This window comes from Phoxinus phoxinus (assembly GCF_949152265.1).
Source record: "Phoxinus phoxinus genome assembly, chromosome: 12".
Lineage (NCBI taxonomy): Eukaryota > Metazoa > Chordata > Actinopteri > Cypriniformes > Leuciscidae > Phoxinus > Phoxinus phoxinus.
The window spans coordinates 8,278,432-8,301,893 of record NC_136887.1 but is presented as its reverse complement, the minus strand read 5'-3'; the positions used below and the strand labels follow the sequence as shown (position 1 = coordinate 8,301,893).

The window sequence follows — 23,462 nt, the reverse complement described above, 5'->3', positions numbered from 1 at the left end:
TCATCCTCTGTGACAACACTCACGCTTTTAGTAGACTTGCATACTTTGCCATAATCCCCTCTCTTACCGCAGTTGTGGCAGTCTGCATTCTTTGCTGGGCACTGGAATTTAGCATGCTGATTTCCACATTTAGGGCATGACTTATGCTCTGCTCCTGATTGTGCTTCATGCTTGTCTTTGTACTGTTTAGCTGGCTGTCTTTTATTTTTCCATGCTTGCTGTTTTGCTTTCTTAGTGTGCACTGCATCCACCAAAGATTTACTAGCATGTGTAGCATCTCCTCTCAGATCTGTTTGTTGCCGTTTAATGTCTTCTGCTTGTCTGACCATATTAATAGCTTTTGCCAGATCCAGCCTGCTCTCCATTTGCCTTTTCTGTGAAAGCACGTTGTCTCTGATGCCTACTACGATCCTGTCCCTCAACAGTTCATCGCGCAGTGCCCCGTACTCACAGTTTTCAGCCAGAGCATATAGAGCAGTTATGAACGAATCGGCAGATTCGGACGGCCCCTGGGCTCGCTGATTAAATTTAGCCCTTTGATATATCACATTTTTCTTCGGCACGAAAAAGTTTGTGAAACCGTCTCTGACGGAGCTGTACACCAGTTTATCTTCGGCGCTTAAAGTCAGCCCTTTTAAAACGTCATCTGCCTCATCTCCCATGCAATATATCAGCGTGTTTACCTGATTAACATCTGTTGACTTATCCAGGTCGCTAGCCACTCTGAAGCGCTCGAACCGTCTAATCCATTTTTCCCAATCTTGTGGCTTTGAAAAGTCGAAGGATTCCGGCGGATTTATTGAGAACGTTGCACATGCTTTAGCAAGAGGCTGTGCTGGAGGGTCGTTCTGTTCGCCCTCGGCAGCTTGCTGTCCTCGTTGCGATTGCGACATTCTGCTTAACTTTTGCTTCTCCACTTCTCATATAAGTCCGCTATCCATTCACTCACTCTAGCTCCACTTCTGACACCATGTTGAGTTGGGTTCTTAAGATAATCAAGAAGACGTAGCTGGATAGATTCACATGGAATACTTTATTATTTACTCGCATCACAGCTCTTCCCCCCGATCGCCCCCGTACTGCCACCCAGTGTCCTGGCAGCATATATATATATAATAGATCACACCACATGCAGAGCCCCTTGCTTTCTTTCCTTTAGTGAAGGCATGATGAAGATGGACAATTAAAATAAAGAGAAGCACGCTCCTGATAATGCTGACATTGATCATACATTGAGTTGTAGTCAATAGGATCATCACCTGACCTGGGGTGTCATCACCTGACCTGGATCTCCTGATCCCTGATCACTGCTTCATTCATATTCCTGAATCACTATTACATTTGAGGAATGTAACTGATCTCCATTCAGTTTAGCTTGTTCCCACCAAAACACACACAAAAAAAATCTCTCCCAGTCTGTCCTCCACACAGTTTGACACCACTCCTTCCAAACTGATGAACAGCTACATTGATTCCAGTTGTCATTTCAGTATTTCTTAATATGTGGAGTCGGGGTGTAATGATACCCTCATGTCAAGATTTGATACATTTCACAATACTGAACGCACGATATGATATTATTGCGATACTCCATCAAAATGGTAAATTTGGTATAACATTGGGTGTGTAAAAGAATAGGCTTGGACTTGGTGCTGGAAACCCAATGCATTGGACTGTCACGTGTCAGTGTTTGTTTGTATTTTCATAAGTCACGTCTTCCTTTGTTCTGTTTTCCTGCCACTCATCTGTTTCCTTGGTAACCCTCATTAGTTCACCGGTCACACACCTGTATACCTCGTTAGTCTTGTCAGCTGTGTCTCGTTTTCCTGATCTGTTTCCCCATGTATTTAAGCAAGTTGTCTTGCCTTGTTTATTGTCCGATCTCTGTCCTACGCCGTCCTCGTGCAAAATTATTGTCATGGCTCAGGAGAGCCAACACTTTTTTTTTTTGGGTCAAGGACTTTTACCGCCTTACCATCACCAGCACCCTCGATGACGTGAGCCTGAGCACCTTGTTCCTGATTGGGGCCACATTCAACCATCCAATCGACCTCCCAGACACCACCGGACTGGACTGGAGGGAGAGTGTCGTGCCTCGATCCGGAACACAGCCAGACCCAAGGCTTCTTCACGTCATGCCTGGCCGGCCTGAGCCCTCAGCCAAGATGGCCACCGCTTGAGCCTTCAGCAAAGATGGCCGCCTCCTCACCACTTGAGCCCTCAGCCAAGATGGCCGCCGCCTCGACACTTGAGCCCTCAGCTAAGATGGCCACCTTCTCACCCCTCAGGCAGGATGGCCGCCGCCACGCCGATACCTGTCCCTGTTCCACGTTCTGTTCCTAGACCTGTTCCTACCCCAAGGACTGTCCATGTTCCCAGACCTGTTCCTGTCCCCGTTCCAGAGTCTCGTCCCGCCGAGACCGCCAGTCCAGAGGCCGCCCTGCCTGAGTCTTCAGTCCCCGAGCCTGAGTCAGCTCAACCTTGGCTCCTACCTCCCTCAGCTCCGCCGTGGCCCATTGTTTCGCCAGGCTCCCTTGTCCCCCTTCCCTCACCTCTGGACTGCACTCCTCTGGCTACGCCTCGTCCCTTCGTCCCCACGGCTCCATTGGACTCCTCACTCCCTTCTGTTCCTCTTTGGTCCTCACTCCCTCTGTCTCCACCGCGCCCTTCTGTGTCCCCGCCTGCACCTCAGTCATCAGAGCCGGCAGCTTCGCCATGTCCCGCTGGATCGTTGCCTGGGCTCGTCGGCTCTCCGGCTCCACCCTGGTCTCCTCTCCCACCTGCTCCGCCCCCGTCACTCGGCCCCCTGGAGTCGTCAGCCCTGGCTCCTCCCTCCATCGCCTCCGCCCTGGCCGCCTGCATTGTCTGCTCCGCCTTGGTCTCTCCTGCCTTCTGTCTGCCTTTCACCTGCTCTTCGTCCTCTTCCCGAGTCCCCTCCCTCCCTCCGCAGTTGGTCTATATACGGCGCGAGTCAGAAGACTCAGTATTATCAATATTAATGTCCTTAGAATGAAAATCGAACTTTTTTTAATAAATTATGCAATTTGCTTCCGACAAACAGTTTAATAAAGTTGGTTACCGTCCTTTAAAAAATAAAATAAAAATAATGCAATTTGCGCATGTGTGTTCGGCTCGAGTGCACTTTAGTAAAAGAATGCATATGCCTTTCTTTACAAAGTGACATCGCCAACTACTTGTCTGGAAGCATAATACAGCGTTATTAGTCGTTTTCGCTGATCCGTGTGAACGGGGATCGTTTTGATAACGTTATCATCTGTACAAAGAAAAAAACGTTCCCGTTTTTATCGCATCATTGTCGTGTAAACGTACCCTCAGTTAGACGTCTGACAGAAATAAAGTAATTCTGGTTAGTAATAAGTGAAGCTGGTAATGCTGTTTGTGGAGTTGTTTAATCCTGAGATCTTCAGAGATGTAATGTCTTTTATCTTCAGTTGGTTTAATCTAAGGCTGTGGCTGAAGTCAGTTGTAGTTCTTGTGTTCCTCTTTCCTTCAGTGATTCTGCTTGTTAACTGCAGGTGTTCATCACTAATGCTCAATCATCACTTAATTTCTTGACTGCAATGTATATCTTCTTTTAGTTAACTCAACTGATAACATTTCAGAGCACTCATAACTATTAAAATTAAACGAAAATTAATCTGTATCCTCAAATGTTATGAGTTATCATAACTTATTGGATTTGACTTGTGTGTGATATTGTGAGCTAGCAAGCGCTCTGAGTTCATTTACATTTTTTGTTTTAGTGGACTCGATTAAAATAAGTTCAGAGTATTCTTTTTTTATCAATTCAATTGAGGTAATCGTGTCCTCAAAATAAATGAGCTAGTTGAACTTATTTTTACTTTTCTTTAGTCTTTACCATCCACTGTTAGAGCATTTTATTTTATTTGTATGGATCCGCCCTCCTTCACCGCCATGGGTTTCCATCCGGACTCTGGGATTCTCCTCCTGCTTCTCCCTGGTTTCTCCTGTCATCACCTCCCCTGTTCCTGTCCTGACAGAATGAAGTTATTAAATTAAGATGGTTCCAGTCAATTGGAAAATAAACATGGTTTAGTCCTTATCTTTAGTCTTTATCTTTTCCAAAGGCTAGGAGAAATTCAGTTCTTTCAAGTTTACGGATTTTGATATGCAGGTGTTATTGTAAAATGTCCTAATATGTTTGACTATTATTATTTCTTTAATGGTTTTGAGATCACTTATTAATACAAAAGAATGCATGGAAGAATTACTGTTTCTGTAAAAAAAAAAAAAAAAAAAAAAAAAGAATAAAAGATATTACTACAGATCAAGCCTCCTATTGATCAATGTCAAAGAAGTGACAGAACCCGTTGTGGAGGACAGTAAAGAATGAAACATGCTAGTCTTTCTGTCGTGACATCGTGAAGCTTCACAGACGTGGCATCGGTTGTCATCCACTATCTATGACACACTAGAGAAAACGAAGGAGGGACACCCCTCGTCAAACAGATTGTGCTAAAATCGGGCTGATATCATGTAGTCTGAACCCAGCATTGGGTCTGCATCTCGCAGTGCCCCGTATTGCCGTTGCCTTTCTGCTGCTGACAGCTTCATCTACCTATTATTCAATTTCCTTAACCTGGAATGATAACCAATGTATAATTTTCAGTAAAATGACCTAGATTCCATAATACCTAGAATCCAAATAATGCAAGATGCTTAAATGTGATTGGGAACATTTGACTCATTGTCAACTCTGTTATTGTTAAACGTTTTAAACCACTAACAGAGTTGATGATAACAGAGTTGACATTTTACACCATTTTGTGCTTTAGCTCAAGATGCTAACATCCAACCAGATAGACCAAATGGCATGTCTAAAAACTGAATTTTATGTGCTTTCAGCATATTATATATTTTTAAAAAGTGAATGAGAGAATCATTGCAATATCACAATAACAGATTTGACAAATAATGAATCTACTATTGGTGTATCCTAAACATTTTGTCCAAATTAATGAGAGAAGAATAATGACATGACATACCTCAGTGCCTGAGGAAGAGACATTAGGCTACTTGGTACACGTCACCTCCTTTCTCTATGAATGCTTTGGAGATTTTTATGCTGTTTTATAACAGAGGTGACAGATTTGACCAGAACATAGGGACAGACACAATTAAACTGAAATTACAAATGATACAGAAAATAGATTGGAAATTGTTTATATAACTTATTAGAGTATGAGCACAAAAAAGTGTAGAATTAGACTTAATTATTTCATGATAATTTAAGTTGAATGCATGAATAAGATCAGGAAAGATGTTCAATAATAGGTAGTGGGAGTAATTTAGTTAATACTTAAAAAAAAATGTCCCCACATAAAGCATTATTTTTAGTGATAGTGTAAAATAATGTGTGTTATAATTCAAAACTGATAAAATAAAAATAAAAAAATAACAGGGTTTATCTGGGTTTATCAAGGCTTGTCAAAGGTTAACAAAAGAAATATAAATATATATATAAATCTGGTAAATATATAATACCTGGGGCTGGTGTTATATAATACTAACATAAAGTGCCTTTCGTCGCAAAGCTTAACACCCAATCTAAAAGGCTATAATAGACCTGTCCACATAAAAATACTGAAAAACGAGAAAGGATGAAAACAACCTTCGATAATAATAAAATGTGAAAGAAATACACATTCTCGGTATTTACCGTTTATATACTATCTGGTATTTACAAGGTAAACAGTGTGACTCTAGTCACGTGAATGACACTTGTGGGCTGACGTCATCCGAGCGGAGTGTGTCAAGTCATCGCGAGACAGCAGCTGTTAGTCACGTGCTCATCGTCACCATTCGCAAACTTGCAGGAGACAAACATCGATGGGGAGTTTAATCAGGTATGTGTTTATTTGTCAACATTACCCACATTAATAGCAAGCGTCCCTTCTACTTTGACTCTTCTGTCGTATTTAGCACAGCGCTAGTGTAGAGGTGCCGACTTCAGCAGAGGAAAATAAAGGACAGTCTTTATTCCTTAATATGGTATTTGAGATTGAGTAACGTTAAGTCATTAGCGGGAAGTGACAAACAAATACCAAATCTTGCAAAACCACAGCGCGTCCAGAATTCATCTCGACACTCAAGACACGCAAAAATGCACGATTGTGTTTGTATTGGACAAATGTTCAAAGCAAGGAGCTTGTAGCATAAGCCACATAGCATATATATTTCACAAATGAAGTTGATTAGGTTACGCATAAAAGACTAATGAATTCTGGCACTCTGTGGTTGTGGTTACTGTCTAGAACATGTGATGATGATGATAAAGATGATGATGTAGTACTTGTCAGTCTGATTGACACCTACCTGTGTGTGAACTGAGCGAAACTGACCATAACTTACATCCACTAGAAAGCGACTCTGTGCTGAATAGTAAATGCAAAAGTCTCAAAGTTAGTTCTAGGTTAAAAAAAGTTAGTTAAAAAAACATAAAAAATGTAACGTTATTTGTTTATTTTTGCATCTAATACAAATACATTTATTTAGTATCTAGTACTAATATTTCCAAAAGACACATTTATATGCAAACACCATATTAAAGTGAACTTTTCATCTGACGACCCCTTTAAAATGTTCAATTTAATTTACAGACTGAAAAAGTTTTTGTTTTAAATGTCTGGTCAGCAGTCCCTATGTAACAGAAGACACAATTCATTTAAAATGGTGGTGCTTAGCCTTCTTATTAAGATAAAAATGATAAAAAGCAGTTGTAAAAAATACACACAGACTATATATACTCATATTTGCACCAATAAAACACTTTAACAATTTGTTTTTACTACCACATTACATGTGGTATCTAATTAATTGAACTTACAGTGGAATGTTTTCCTCACTAGCTCATGATTTCGGGGCACATAATTTCCCATAATGCAAGATGGGATATGTTTAGCCTCGAATACCGCTCCGATCAGTGTGTGTCCAGGGCACTGCACTTTGGTATTTTCTAGACATGGGACAGTCTTGTGCACTTCCTGTCGCGTTCAAGTGGCAAAGAGCAAGTGTGGGAATTTGAAGAGGATCTAACAGAATCTGCAGAAAATCAGATTTGCGTGGGAGAACAGATGTCATTTGCAGAGATATCGATTGAGTATCTTTTTAATCTGATTTCATCAGTTATGTAGAATAAAGTGATCAGAACATTGCTGAATGAGAAGTCCTACAGTGATAAAAGTGGCTGAGTACTGATGGAAACCTACATTTATAGAGTTGTACATGAATGTAGTCCTGGTTATTGTGACAGAAGAGTGATGATCTGTGTGTTCTGGTCTTGTTGCAGGTTTTGATAATCTGCAGTTACAGTGGTTTACAGTGGTGAAGTTCAGCAGGGAAATGTCCAGCACAGCCATGAAGAAGAAGGTGAGTTTATCCACACTGTTATAAAACACTGACTGATGATATGTTTCACTTCACTTTTAGATATAAAACATTTACCACACACACACACACACACACACACTATACAGCCATTAACAATGTGTGCGTCTGTTGTTGGATTGTCACTGTATCTATTACGCTTTTATTTTAAATGAATATAATGTATAATATAACTTAGCTTTAGAATTAATATGCAAAGCTTTTGAAATTTCTAAGATAACATGTTTTCTAACCTTATTGAACCATATAAATTATAAACTGTAAATGCACTTGCATGGCTATATTCATATTTTATTTCAGCGGCCCTTTCAGCTTTCATAGCAGCAGTGCTGTTTTTTTCTTGCTGCGGATACACTTTAAAAATATTTTTCATAATCTCTCGATCTTTAACTTTAGCTTATCTTTAGCTTTCTTTTATTTGACATCCATTAAAAAAACAACCTCTTATCCAGTGGCGGCGATTCACATAATCATAGAGTATGACATGATTTCTTATGCCATACAACAACAACATTCCCAAGTAATCATATTATATCTAAACTAAATGTGGACAAAAATCCACCATACTACTCGAGTCCACAGACATGCACAGACTAAACAATACGAAATTAATGCAAATTCTGAAACGGACTTAAACCTACACCGTGTCTTAACCAGACACGACGCAAATTGTTCTTTTCCATGCTAACTCTTTCCCTGTCTGTGTTTTTAAAAGAAAAATGGTCAGCCACAGCGTTTGATGATTTTCACAAAAGTTTCGGTTTCACTTTATTTGGATGGTCCCTTTAACACATTCTGTTGTCTATAAGTAACATTGCCCCTTCATGTCTACTAACTATCATCAGAGTGTTAGTAGAGCATTAGTAGACTGGTAGGGTTAGGCTTAGAATAAGTTGGCATGTAGTTGCAAAGTTACTTAGTCAGTAGAGTGTCTGTTGGAGGAGCATCATAATAAAGAGTTTGCAGATATTAAGCAGAAGGTCTACTAATACTCTAGTGAGAGTTAGTTGACATGTAGTTGCACAGTTACTTATAATCAAAATAAAGTGTTACCAAAGTTTCATGGCCCTCAGAATCTTAAGATGTTTTATTCTAGCTTCATGCATAAAAAAAGCAAAATTTTGAGCAAAAACCTGAGAAAAAAAACAAACACTTTTGTCAAAGACGACGCCTGGATAGGACTCAGAACGATGATCAAAACATGTAGATCGAGTCCATCGACACCCTCAAAGCTTCACAGTCCTGTACCTCGTCTCGGGTCAAGTCATCTTCATTTATAGCGCTTTTAACAATGTAGATTGTTTCAAAGCAGCTTTACAGTAATAAACGGATACTTTAAGTAACAGAGATTGCTTTTGTCTTCATAGCGGTTCTTGAATAAAGATATTTTCCAGCTAAAGTTAGTTTTGATTGATTCACTTCCGTCGCAACGATCATTAGTTATTAACTTAGAAACCGCTAAGACAACATTGTTCTCTCTACACAGACTTTAAACGCGAACCTGTGAGAAACGCTGATGGCGCTCACGTGCGCATTAAGAATTAAGTCTATAGTTATGCGCATTTGAATATATGTGCCTCATGTATAAAGAACCTCATGTTGGAGAAGCACTGCCCTAATTTATAGATTCCAGCTCTCACCTCGTGAATGTTTTTTATTTTATTTTTTGCAGGTGCTGTTGATGGGTAAAAGTGGATCAGGAAAGACCAGTATGAGGTCAATTATATTTGCAAATTACATCGCCAGAGACACTCGCCGCCTTGGAGCCACAAGTATGACATTTACGAGATCTAGTTCACTAGAAAATGCACATTTTGTCATGTTTGATTCAAACTCATTTTGTTCCAAACCTGCATGACACCTCGAGACACATCGGGTTTTACTTCAGTGACGCCACCAGACTCTGTTGGATCGTATGTTTTGTGATCAGAGCTTCACGTTACAAAAATGCAAAAGTGCAAATGAGATTTCGGCTGCAGTGATTTTCCCAAAACACATTAAAACATTTACTGGTCCTTTGTTGATTATTTTGCTTTAACAAATAAGAAAGATTCCTATTTTTAGGGCAGTAATCTGCAGTGGTTATTGCTCAGTGGCTTAAAAAATCATTTGTGGTATTATACTTTTAATTTCTACTGTAGAGTTGCATAAAATATTAAATCATTTCCCTTTTTACATGACTAAAAATGAGACCTGATGCGGAACGGGAGATGTCAATATATATTATGACACGTATGAACTACGATCCAGGCACAATATATGTTTAAACAAATCAATATTGATCAGTGAAAGATTAAAATGAGCTGTGTTTGTCTCATTTCAGTTGATGTGGAGCACTCTCACGTGCGATTTCTGGGCAATCTGGTGCTGAATCTGTGGGACTGCGGAGGGTAAGTGTCACGAGCACCCCTGTACCAAACCGGTTTGTGTTGGATGGCTTTTGTGAAGATGCTTTCATTCTCGCTTCATCTTTACATGTGAATTGCACAGGCAGGACACTTTCATGGAGAACTACTTTACGAGTCAAAGAGACAACATCTTTCGCAATGTAGAGGTGTTGATCTATGTGTTTGACGTGGAGAGCCGAGAGCTGGAGAAAGATATGCATTACTACCAGTCGTGTCTGGAAGCCATCCTGCAGAACTCGCCTGACGCAAAGATCTTCTGCCTGGTGCACAAGATGGACCTGGTCCAGGAGGATCAGAGAGACCTGGTACGATATGAGCGCCGGAAACTGCCTTTTTTTTATTTTATTTGACTGTTAATCTCAAGAAACCTGCTTGCAAGAACATGTCTGGGTCGCATTGAATCCCAAAAATGGCCCCATTTTATATCAATGGTCTCTAACTACTATGTACTAAGATTTTTAGGGCTGCACGATATTGAAGAAAAATGCGATAACTAATTAAATAATGCGATATACGATAATGCTTAAAGTGTTAAAAAAAACGTACAATTCTATAACCTACATGTGTTTCATTCTTTTTGTGACAAAAAAACATCCATACAACTTCTGTAAGTGAACAGCAGTGTTTTACTGTAGCATAAGAAGTGTTATTTTAACATCAGTGTAAACCACAGGGTTTAGGGTTTCAGGAAGGCCTACGTTAGGTTTATTTAACAACAGAAACTGAATAATCAAATGTAAAAATAAAACACTGCTTAGTTTTCACTGTATGAATTAAATATATTCTGATTCTTAATTAAAGGTACAAAAGTTATTCAGCCAAGAGCAGTGAGTGATTTGCTCGTCTTTTGTTCATGACCCCAGTTATTGCAAGCCGTTGCAATATGCATATCGCGATCTATACATTTGCAATCTTTCGATATATTGTGCAGCCCTATTTTCTTAAGTAGAAAAGCATGTTCACCTCAAATTCTCATCACTGACATGTAAAGACAATCTCATTCTCATTACTGTAAGGTGTCTGAAGCAAGTCCACGTAGACTGTCTTCAGACTGGTAAAATACAATGAAATCGACATAAACAGTGTTAATTAATATCTGTAAATTTCTTTGTGGTTATTTAGATATTTAAAGAGCGCGAGGAGGACCTGAAAAGACTGTCTCGCCCGCTGGCCTGCACCTGCTTCAGAACGTCCATTTGGGACGAGACGCTGTATAAAGTAAGATCGTGTGCATTTGAATAAGGAATAACAAATTGTTTAAAAAAAATATATATATATATATTAGAGGTGTAACGGTTAACAAAATTCACGGTTTGGTTCGATACGACACAGTGGTGTCACGGTTCGAAAAGAAAGAAATGCCAGAGAAATTTCCTTGATTTTTAATTTATTAAAAATATATATATTATTTTTAAATTAGTGTGAGTTTTCCTACATCTTGAAGCTTTTAGTTTTATAAATAGGGGTATATTTGAAGGATGAACAAATAATGTTTTGGTCATCACATTAAAAATAACATTATGATAATATTTGAGTTTTGCTGGAAAAAGATGTGATAAGTACTTGAAAGCATTTCACTATTCCTGCCAAACGTCCATACAGTGAGTGTTACTACAGTAAATCCATGGTGAATGTTGCTGATCTGTGGACTTAAAGCCTACAACTAGTTCATTCACGGTACAATGTTTCTCCTGGTTTCCACGTCAGCGCTGTTTGATCTAATAGACATCTACGGTTAATAACTAGATCTCGCAGCGATGTTATTACTTCAGTGGCAAATTCAAATGCTTTCTTTACTGGATCTCTTAGCGCTGTGTAGTAACAGTGTCGCTTGATCAAGACACAATCTTACATACGGCTCCTTTAAAAGAATACATTTGAGTATGAATACACCAATCCGGCAGTAAGAAAGTGTACCTAATGTGTTCTGATCTGTGTGTGTGTCTGCAGGCATGGTCCAGTATCGTGTATCAGCTCATTCCTAACGTACAGCAGCTCGAGTGTAACCTGCGCAACTTCGCTCAGATCATTGAGGCAGATGAAGTCTTACTTTTTGAAAGAGCTACTTTCCTGGTTTGTACCAAACTGAAGCAGTGCTTGCACACATTACACATGCATATATTCAAAATTACGCTGCAAAATTTCAGCATGACCTCATGTTATTCCTTTATTGCCATTTTATGTTTGCAGTTTTACATGGTCAAATATAACTAAACAAAAAAATTTGTTTTATATGTATTTGTCAAACTAAATTGTAGGTCTGCAAAAAATAATTTATAATGAAAAGAATCAACTAGGGATGCACGATGATATCGGCACAACATCGGCATCGGCCGATAAAAGCTTAAAATGACCATAAAAATGATATGAATATTTCTGCCGATGAGCCTTGCCGATAGGGTGGCCTGTTTCCTATGTGCACGTGACGACCGTGAACGTAGCATGAGCGCCAGCAACGCAAACTTCCAACATGTGGAGGCATTTCGAGCATGGGCGTCAGTTTGATTTGAAATGTGCTGGGGACAGAGACTCATTCGGAAGTGCATTTTCAGAAGTGCTGGGTAATGACGCAATATTTAATTTTTTATCTTTCGCGCATGTCATGTTTTGAAAGACAATGTCCTGTAGCTTACTAATGTAAGCTCTCCAAGCTACTATGCTCTCCACAGAACATAAAATATTCATTTTATTTAATTTTCCGTGTTCGCATTTATGAGGACAAAACAATGTTACGGACGTGATAGTTCTCGGTTATGGACGTGACCGCTCTGAAATCGCCTCTAAAAGACTTGCAAAAACTTTCTCAGAGACCTCAATCAGAAAGCACAAAGCCTTTCTTTAAAGTGAATTTAGTTTTGTATTAATTGTCTCTTAATTTTAATCAATGTTTCATCAACCAATTGCCTGAATTGAATAAATAAGTAAAGCAGATAATATATCACGACACAGAGGCGCATGAACTGGAGCTCGTCTCATAAATGAACCGAAACTCAGCATAGCCTACTTGCCTCACAGACCTAAGAAATATATATATTATCTACAGAACGCTTTAAATCATACTTTAAAAACAGAACCATTCAAAACGAAAGAAAACTATGTAATCCGTATGAAATGTGCATTTTTCTCTGGCGCGTTCACTACTGCGAAGATCGCGAGTCAGCATCGTCAACTTCGTCTTTGCAGCCGGCATAGAAATAATGTCTCCTTGCTATATTTGACATATTCATAATCATTACTTTTGCCACTTCTTTGTGACAGCTTTTAGGTGCGCTGCGCTTCTCGGTGTGCGATACCTCGAGTTGTCATAGACGCGACACCACGTAACTCTCTCTGCCTGCCTTGCTTGTGCTATCAGCTGCGCAGGGCTCTCTTGCGTGCGCAATCTGCACCACAGAACTGGCTTAAACAGACAATCTGATGGGTTTTAGAAGATTAAATACAACCCGAAACTAAAAAACAAACCCGGGCTCTATTTGAGACCGGCCTTTATTTATCCAAACCTGTATGTTATCCACACCAGGCGTGTAAAAGAGACGGGCGTCTATTTGGGACTCGGCTATTATTTTAAGTTTTATGGTATACATCGGTATCGGCATCGGACAAAATTAGTTTGAAAATATCGGCATATCGAATATCGGCCAAAATCCATTATCGTGGATCCCTACAATCAACAATGAATTTAATTATTGCATGGTCATGCCTTTGCACCATACACACAACTAACTCATTGTGGTGTGGTGATTTTGACTAGAATTCACATAAAAACGGTTCATTGCTCAAGGGCACTAATATTATTGTTCTCTGGCTATACAGAGGTTGTTTTAATAAGTGTATCAAAAATGAATGACCAGGTCTGGCTCCACCCACACTGAGCGTGTGGTGAACACTGAAAAACTGCACATAGCTTCAAAATAGTTACGGTGTTGCTAGATCCCCGCTGAAGTGAAGGGTCCATTCAAATTTCAGGGGAACTTGAATGGACAATAGGGCCCAGTGGAGTCCAGAGTCGCTTGTTCCACCTTTCCCCATGTTGCCAATGAGGGCTTGTTGCCTGCCAACAAAAGGATGGTTTGAGGACAGATTTTCAATGAATTGCGATATGAATGTGCAAAACACTCTGTCAAACACAAACTTTTTATCCAGTCACAACATCATTTAAAGGAGTAGTTCACTTCAGAATTAAAATGTCCTGATCATTTACTCACCCCCACATCATCCAAGATGTTCGCGTCTTTCTTTCTTCAGTCGAAAAGAAATTAAGGTGTTTGAGGAAAACATTCAAGGATTTTTCCTGGACTTCAATGGGGTCCAACGGTTTGAAGGTCCAAATTGTAGTTTCAGTGCAGTTTCAAAGTCTCTACACGATCCCAGCTGAGGAATAAGAGTCTTATCTAGCCAAACCATCGCTCATTTAAAAAAATAAAATATATTTAGATATTTTTAACCACAAATGCTCATCTTGCACTAGCTGTGATGCGCCACATAATCACGTTGAAAGGGTCACGTGTGACGTAGACGGAAGAACTGACCTAGTGCTTACAAAGCGAATGTGCAAGGACTAAGACAAATGTTATTTACAAAATAAAAATAAAAGGTAAAACAACGATGTCGGACGATTTTGAAGTTGGAGGAGAAAATGAGATGGAGTTTTTTGCCTATCCTCCAATTTTTTGTTAACCGGAACACGAGTGACCTTTCAACGTGATTACGTAATGTGTGGCGCATTCACAGAGCTAGTGCAAGATGAGCATTTGTGGTTAAAAAATATATACCGGTAAATGTTTTTTTTTTTTTTTTTTTTTTAAGAAAATGAGTGATGGTTTGGCTAGATAAGACTCTTATCCCTCGGCAGGGATCGTGTAGAGCCTTTGATGCTGCACTGAAACTGAGATTTGAACCTTCAAACCGTTGGACCCCATTGAAGTCCTGGAATGTTTTCCTCAAAAACCTTAATTTATTTTCGACTGTAGAAAGACAGACATGAACATCTTGGATGACGTGGGGGTGAGTAAATGATCAGGAAATTTAAATTCTGAACTGAACTAATCTTAACTGAACTAATCTGAACATATTTAACTAAAATATGCAATGCAAAAAGTGAGAGTCAGCATTCTGTCATTCTTCCGCTCTCTGCCATCATGGTAAACTGGTGCCAGACGTCCTGAACGCCGATTATTTCTGTGGTCATTTTTATGACCCCTCTAGCTTAAATATCAGTTGGTGTTTGACAGGTATACAGATTCAGTCAAACTCTGCAAACGAAACACACACAAAAAAGGGAAAACTGCAGTGAACATGAACAGAACTTGTTGTGTAAAGGTGCTTTACAAACTCATTATTTGACATGTATACTTGTGTCTTGTCAGGTGATCTCTCATTATCAGTGTAAGGAACAGCGTGATGCTCATCGCTTTGAGAAGATCAGTAACATCATCAAGCAGTTCAAGCTGAGCTGCAGGTCAGTCATACTCTGGTCATGTAGTTGTAAGTGCTGAACACATGTTGACACATTTCTCTCTGTCCCACAGCAAGTTGGCGGCCTCTTTCCAAAGCATGGAAGTGCGAAACTCTAACTTTGCTGCCTTTATCGACGTGTTCACGTCCAACACCTACGTCATGGTGATCATGTCAGACCCGTCTATACGTAAGCAACCAGCATGCAGGAACAGCAATGGGTTTTGCCACCTCATAATCTCACATTACAAGTCAAGTAACCTTCATTTATATAGAGCTTTTAACAATATAGTGTTTCAAAGCAGCTTTACAGTGATAATAGGAAATTACAGTAACAGAGATAGTTGTGGCTTTACAGCAGCTCGAGAATAAAGTTATTGTCCAGCTAAAGTTAGTTTTGATTGATTCACTTAATAGATTAGTTATTACACTCAACTGTTGTCTTACATGTTGGGGAAAGAAATCTTTAATTGCCTTGATTTTTACACTGTAGCAGTGCGTATTAGGGGATATCATGACCACAAATGACCAGCTCTTATATAATCCCAAAATTATTATTTTTTTGGGTGACATTTTCATGACAATTAAGCCTTATTTCTTGACAAAAAACATTTATTTTTGCTAAATATTTTCTAAATTACTCAGAGCGGTTAATACTAGTCACGTGTTCATTAAATAAATGTAGTTGAGTAGTGTGTTTTAATTGTAGGGGAAATTATTGATTAATAGGATTTGAAGTGTGTCCTAAATCAAAGTCATAAATGCATGAACTAACTTTTTTCTGAATCAGGAAAAGACAGCATGTTTTGTAGGAATATTTAGGTATTTGAAGGGCAGTGAAACCATGCAACAAATTTTTTTTTTTTAGATGTCAACACATGTATGTGTTGGATATTACTGAAAATCATGCTGTATTACACTATTATGAATATGAAGGGTTAAGTGGTTAATTTTCCATGTTTTTTTTTTTCCTATTTAAAAGTTGAAGCCATGCCACAGAATATATTCTTAACATCTCAACCTTATTCATGACTGGGTTCGATTGATTTTCATCCCATCTCATCACTGCCATGCTTGATGATACATTAGCATATTCCATTGTATCTTCAGCAATTTATTTACTTTTATTCAAATAATGGCATTGATAGAGTGGTATGTCTTATCATTGACACAGTGGTTTATTTAAATAAACAGAAGACAAGAATGAAAGCTGATAAAAGTGGACAGAATTGACTGAAAAGTAGAGTAAACCTTTATTCCCAAAAAATCACTTGACAAGTGACTGACTATAATGAAAAATCCAGAACTATAGGGGACTTAAGATAGAGCCTTGTGGCACTCCATACTTAACTTGTGTTGGATTTGACAGTTCCTCATTTACAGAAAGATTTAGCAGCTTTCAGAACCTGCATGTAATTAGAAACAGTCCTTTGCATTTCAAAACACCTCCACATTGTTCTTTCACCAACTGCTCTCTAAATGAGGTTTGAGAAAAGCATGTTGTGACCCAGAGTAAAGCCTCTCTCTCTCTCTCTTCCAGCTTCTGCTGCTACCCTCATCAACATCCGGAACGCCAGGAGACACTTCGAGAAGCTTGAGCGTGTGGACGGCCCCAAACACAGTCTACACATGCGCATGCGCTAGACTGCCAGCATAGAGTTTGAGTGTCCGAACTTTTTTTCTCGCAATTGTGAGTTTATATCTAGCAATTCTGACTTCATATCTCGCAATTCTGACTTTTGATATCACGCAATTCTGACTTTTGATATCACGCAATTCTGACTTTTGATATCTCGCAATTCTGACTTTTGATATCACGCAATTCTGACTTTTGATATCACGCAATTCTGACTTTTGATATCTCGCAATTCTGACTTTTGATATCTCGCAATTCTGACCTTTGATATCTCGCAATTCTGACTTTTGATATCTCGCAATTCTGACTTTTGATATCTCGCAATTCTGACTTTTGATATCTCGCAATTCTGACTTTTGATATCTCGCAATTCTGACTTTTTAAGATGCAATTGCGAGTTTACATCTTGCAATTCTGACATCTTTGCAATTGTGAGTTATAAAGTCCAATTCTAAGGGGGAAAAAAGACTGACAGTTTTCCTCAGAATTGCGAGTTTATATCTCACAATTCTGACTTTATAACTCACAATTGCAACTTTATATCATGCAATTCTGAGATGTAAACTCGCAATTGTGAGAGAGAAAAAAGTCAGAAATGTGAGAAAAGTCGCAATGACCTTTTTTACTTTTTATTCTGTGTACTTTTTATTCTGTGGCACATAATGCTGTGCTTCTAAACTGTAATCTGTATGTTTGGAAAGATATATGTCTCTAGATTAACAGACAGGGTTAAAGATAAATATTATTTTGGTGGCTGTGGTTTTACTGACATTTATGCTCGTTCTTCTGCACAGGGTGGTGGGTGAACTGCTGGGAATCATCCAGAAGAATTCCTCCTGTTTTGCTGATTTCACATGCGTCTAGTGTTTCTGCCAAGAAACTAATTCTCCTGATATTAAAAGGCAATAACATGCTTGTTTCCTCACTAATGTTGCAAAGGAACTTTAGTTCTTAATGAATGTTGTAATGCTCCCTTAATATATGATTTGTGCCATAAGGTGGCTTGCGAGTTACTGATAGCCAGGAAAGCTAGATCATCAAGTCAGCATTCTTTGCCCGTGTCTTTTATATATCGTCTTATATTAAGCATTATTGGCTTGCTGTACTGTGTTTCCAAATGTCGAGCAGAGATCTGTGCAACAAAAATTTGACTAACTTATAAATGAGCTACTTGATCTACAAAATCATCTATTATAAATATTCTCAATAAATACAGATGGTTGTGTAAAGAATGTCTTTTTCTGTACAACAGAAGTAGTTAGGTAATACATTTAAATGAATCTGTGTTTTGAGGTGCCCATTAGGGGTGTAACAATATATCGCAATAGAAAAATGCACCAATATGTATCGTGACTATATATATTGTACATACTTCACCCAAATTGAAAAATACTGTGAAAAAATTAACGTTTACGGAGTTTAAGTGTCAGTACTATATTAAACGGCTATATATAATGTTGAATATAATGTATAATAATGCAATGGGGGAATATTTGTGGGTCCTGATAATGCCAAATGTCTGATGTTACCAGTAAAAGTGACCTACATTATTTTTTTACAAGTAAACAGTCAACAGCACATTTTTTTTTGTTAGCCTATATTATGACTGACCTGAATTTAAAACATTGATTCCCTGTCCTAATATTTGGGCTGTGCAATGTGGAACCACTATGATCACACATTTCATTTCAGTACAACAGGTAAAGACTTGTATATAAAATAGCTAACCAACTCTTTTGAAATTCATGGACATATTAAGAAGTTAAAATGATCCAAAATTGTATTGTATTTACATTATAATGCATTTATTTTAATGACAAAGTTGATATAACAAGCAAAAAGCTGCATCAAGGATTTCAACCAAAAAAATATTCCCAAACATATTAGCGGAGGACAGCCAGTCAATTATATTTGATTGTATGACTCTTGAAAGGTGTGTTAGGCTGTGATTGCTAGTGTAACTTTACATTGTGAGACCAGGAAACATTTAAAATCAAATAAATGCAGCCTCAAGTCTATAGTCTAAACAAGTATCTAAAATAAAACTACAAATGGAAAACCTCAAACAAAAATTCTACATTTTCAGACCACCATTTTCACAAATCATTTACATGTCAAGAAAATAATAAAGAAACTTTACTAAAAATGTAAAGAGGCATTTTGATTACATTTTAAGCCAGAAATCATTGCACATTTGTACATCAAACATACAAAGGTAAACGATCAGAAATGTATATTTTGTCAATGTAGCATTCTTAAAGGGGTGGTAAAATGCCATTTTCACAAGATGTAAAATACGTCTCTGATGTCCCCAGAGTGTGTGTGTGAAGTTTTAGCACAAAATACCCCACAGATATGTTTATATAGCATGTTAAATTTGTCACTTTTTGAAGGTGAGCAAAAACGCACCGTTTTATGCCTGGCCCTTTAAATGCAAATGAGCTGCTGCAGAGGGCGGGGTTCCAAGAGCTCATGTGTGTTAGCAGCTGCGATTACCTCACGCAGACACACTAAAATGACAGAAACTGTTCTGCCTTTAATGTTAAAACAGAGTCAGACAAAGATGGAGAGACTCAAGAAGAAGTGACAACATGTAGAAGCAACAGGACGTCTCTGAACGGTTAGTTGATGAATTAATGTTGCTGATGTGGAGTTAACTATCTTCAATTAGCATATTCTGTCATGATCATCTATAAATCGCTCGTATAGGAACTGTTGTGAGATGCACACAGAGTGACTTTCTATTGCATGTGAAAAGATGGATGCTAAAGTTTGAGCTGACTCACAAATGTGCTCGACTACAACAACTCTTCCTCTTCTCAACATGGACTGTGTTCCCGGGGGCGGGGCTTATGTACATTTTAGGCTTGCTGATGTCATTAACCCGGGAGGAATGTCGTGTAGTTCCTACCAGCCGTTTGTTGTAGTCCTTTTCTTTAAAAGCAAATATCTTCCTTTGCTTTGAACTTTGAGCGTTGTAACTTTGCAGATGTTGTTTATGCTCAAACGGCAACATTACACACTAACTAAAGTTAGAAAAGTGAAATCATACTTTACCACGCCTTTAAGGGGCGTTCATACTACACAGTATACGTCACCATATTAGACAGTCAAAATGTCAGTTATACAGTATCAACCAATGATATGTCACACTTTTGGGCAGGGGACCGCAACCTATGGCACACGTGGAGATAATCACTGGCACTTGACAATGGCTAAAAAGATGTATTTATTTGAGATAAAGTTCATCGAAGTTGCATATGGCCTTACATTTTGAGGTGATCATTCCTCAATCACATAGCCTGTTTTACTAAGTTAGGTAAATACTATTAAAGGTATTTAAAATTTGAGTTTTTTAGCTTTTAGTATGAATATGTTGGCCTTAAGGTTATGAATAAGCTGGTGTGTTCCAAAACAATGACAACATTTGCATTTAGGAGATATAAGCATTAAAAAACGTACAGTCTCTCACTTCCGCTAAAATGGATCACGTATTTTTATGACATCACTGTGGACTTCAGCTTCTCATCGCATCTTCTGTCCAATCAAATGCTCTTTAGAATCTAAAGCTCCGCCCCCTATGCTATAAACACCACCTGGCCAAAAAGACGTTGACACGTCACAGAGCAATATGGGTTGGAGATGTGTTCGGTTGCTCAAGCGCTCAAGTTTTGTCGACTTGCAGTCTGTGAGGGAAACTAAATGCTATTGGCTGTTTAAATTGGGGGAGGAGCCATTCAATATGTCCTGCCTTATGCCTTAGCTTCCGGTTTCAGTGGAAATTACGTCAATGCGTCGTACAAAGCTGCGCGTTTCAAGGCACTTCAGTGGGCCTTTAAAGGGGTGGTAAAATGCCCTTTTCACAAGATGTAAAATACATCTCTGATGTCCCCAGAGTGTGTGTGAGAAGTTTTAGCTCAAAAAACCTCAGATATTTTTATATAGCATGTTAAAGTTGTCATTTTTTGAGGGTTTGCAATAACGCACAGTTTTGTCTGTCCCTTTAAATGCAAATGAGCTGCTGCAGAGGGCGGGGTTTCAAGAGCTCATGTGTGTTATGCCTAGTTCACACTACAGGATTTTAAGCCCGATTTGCAAATCGTTGAGCTCGCCGACATGTCGGGTTGTAATCGCGTGCAAATCGCGGGGCATTAGCGGCCGATGAACGCTCGCCAATCTGTTAGTATGAAAGAGCCAACAACGCATCAAAGACGCTCGCAGACGCCTCGCGGACGCGTCGCCGAGCCCAGACAAATATCTAGCATGCTAGATATCTGGAGCTGTCGCACGACTCAACCACATGTGATGCCATGAGCTACAGCCAATCAGAGCAAGGCATGGGTTAAGGTCACTGGGAAAATACCGTTTATATACTGTCTATGGGATTTTTTTTTTTTTTTTCAGAGCAAATCATCGCGCAAACGGTTTGCAGCACTAATTTCTTTCTGACGTCCATATTCAAACAAAGACTCGCGTGTTGTGCACTTGTGTTCTTCTTCGCTGGGTAGTGGCGCGCGTGCTGTATTGCGTCATTTCCGGTTCGTTTTATTGCGTGATTTCTTCGTGATAAAACGTGGTTTGTAGACAAGATAGAATCGTTGGCTGACAGAGTTGTTGTCACCTCGTGTAGTGAGTTACCTCATGTTGCGGATCAATCACGTTGTGTCGTGTGGTGTGAACAGCTCAACAACTTGAACACTCCTGATTTCACAGAGAGCAAGTCATGTAGTGTGAACTGCACAGTTCAGCCCGACGTTTTAAAATCCTGTAGTGTGCACTTGCCTTTAGCAGCTGCGATTCCCTCACGCACACACACTAAAATGACAGAAACTGTTCTGCCTTTAATGTTAAAACAGAGTCAGACAAAGATGGAGAGACTCAAGAAGAAGCAACAGGACATCTCTGAATGGTTAGTTGATGAATTTATGTTGCTGATGTGGAGTTAAAGGATTAGTTCACTTTAAAAAAAAAAACTTTTGCTGATAATTTACTCACCCCGATGTCATCCAAGATGTCCATGTCTTTCTTTCTTCAGTCGAAAAGAAATTAAGGTTTTTGATGAAAACATTTCTCCATATAATGGACTTCAATGGTCCCCAAACGGTTCAAGGTCCAAATGACAGTTTCAGTGCCGCTTCAACGGGCTTTAAACGACACCAGACGATGAATAAGGGTCTTATCTAGCGAAACGATCGGTCATTTCAAAAATAAATAAAAAAGTTTACGTTTTATAAGCAAAAATGCTCGCCTTGCTCTGTTCTGTGAAGCGCGTTCGTTATGTCACGTAATACGCAATTACGTTGAAAAGGTCACGCTTCACGAGTCAGTGTTTACAAATGTGCGGAAGGAGGACCATACACACATATTCAAATGTCTTTGTGTCAGTTTATCGTTTAAAACTGGGTGTTGTAATAATAAAAAGCCTAAAAGACAATTTTCGTCAGGACAGAAATTTTGGACTTTTCATAGAAGCGTGACCTTTTTAACGTAATTGCGTATTACATGACGTCACGAACACGCATCACAGAACAGAGCAAGGCGGTAGTGATGGGTTGTTCACGAATGAGAATAAAAAAATAAATAAAAAAGTTTACGTTTTATAAGCACAAATGCTCGCCTTGTTCTGTTCTGTGATGCGCGTTCGTTACGTCACGTAATACCAAATATGTTGAAAAGGGGCGCAATTACGATGGGTCGTTCACGAATGAGCCGGAAAAAGAGCCGGATTGCCCATGACTACAAGGCGAGCATTTGTGCTTATAAAACTTAAACTTTTTTATTTCTTTTTTTATGACCGAACGTTTCGCTAGATAAGACCCTTATTCATCGTCTGGTATCGTTTAAAGCCCGTTGAAGCGGCACTGACACTGTCATCTGGACCTTGAACCGTTTGGGGCCCATTGAAGTCCATTATATGGAGAAATGTTTTCATCAAAAACCTTAATTTATTTTCGACTGAAGAAAGAAAGACATGGACATCTTGGATGACATCGGGGTGAGTAAATTATCAGCAAAAGTTTTTTTAAAAAGTGAACTAATTCTTTAACTATCTTCAATTAGGATATTCTGTCATGATAATCTATAAATCGCTCGTATAGGAACTGTTTACAGAGTGACTTTCTATTGCATGTGAAAAGACGGATGCTAAAGTTTGAGCTGACTCACAAATGTACTCGACTACAACAACTCTTCCTCTTCACAACATGGACTGTGTTCCCGGGGGCGGGGTTTATGTAAATTTTAGGGTTGGTGATGTCACTAACCCGTGAGGAATGTCGTGTAGTTCCTACCAGCCGTTTGTTGTAGTCCTTAAAAAACGATTTCTTTAAAAGCAAATATCTCCCTTGAGCGTTGTAACTTTGGAGTTGTTGTTTATGATCAAACAGCAGCACACACTAACTAAAGTTAGAAAAGTGAAATCATACTCATCCACCCCTTTAAAGTATGAGATTTTTGGCCTGTGCAAGTGTGCAGATCCGACAATCCATGCAATGTGATTATCCCTCCGCTCAATTACGCCGACCGCTGCCCTAGGG

General features: G+C 39.0%; 1 protein-coding gene across 1 annotated transcript; it reads left to right on the top strand.

The window, feature by feature from the left end:
* The first annotated feature begins 5,742 nt into the window (after window positions 1-5,742).
* rraga (Ras-related GTP binding A) lies at window positions 5,743-18,158 on the top strand. Its single transcript, XM_079630009.1, has 11 exons — window positions 5,743-5,888; window positions 7,331-7,410; window positions 9,101-9,200; window positions 9,752-9,818; window positions 9,919-10,141; window positions 10,959-11,054; window positions 11,787-11,909; window positions 15,203-15,294; window positions 15,365-15,480; window positions 16,831-16,980; window positions 17,721-18,158. The coding sequence occupies exons 2-10, from the start codon at window positions 7,384-7,386 to the stop codon at window positions 16,932-16,934; spliced, it is 948 nt and encodes a 315-aa protein (XP_079486135.1). The 5' UTR covers window positions 5,743-5,888; window positions 7,331-7,383; the 3' UTR covers window positions 16,935-16,980; window positions 17,721-18,158.
* Window positions 18,159-23,462: the final 5,304 nt, after the last annotated feature.

Bases quoted from the DNA above. Each gene is read 5' to 3' on its own strand.
- rraga (XM_079630009.1), top strand. From the start codon at position 7,384: ATGTCCAGCACAGCCATGAAGAAGAAG. The intron at 9,201-9,751 runs GTATGACATTTA...GTCTCATTTCAG, and splicing joins TCGCCGCCTTGGAGCCACAA to TTGATGTGGAGCACTCTCAC. The intron at 11,910-15,202 runs GTTTGTACCAAA...GTGTCTTGTCAG, and splicing joins TTGAAAGAGCTACTTTCCTG to GTGATCTCTCATTATCAGTG.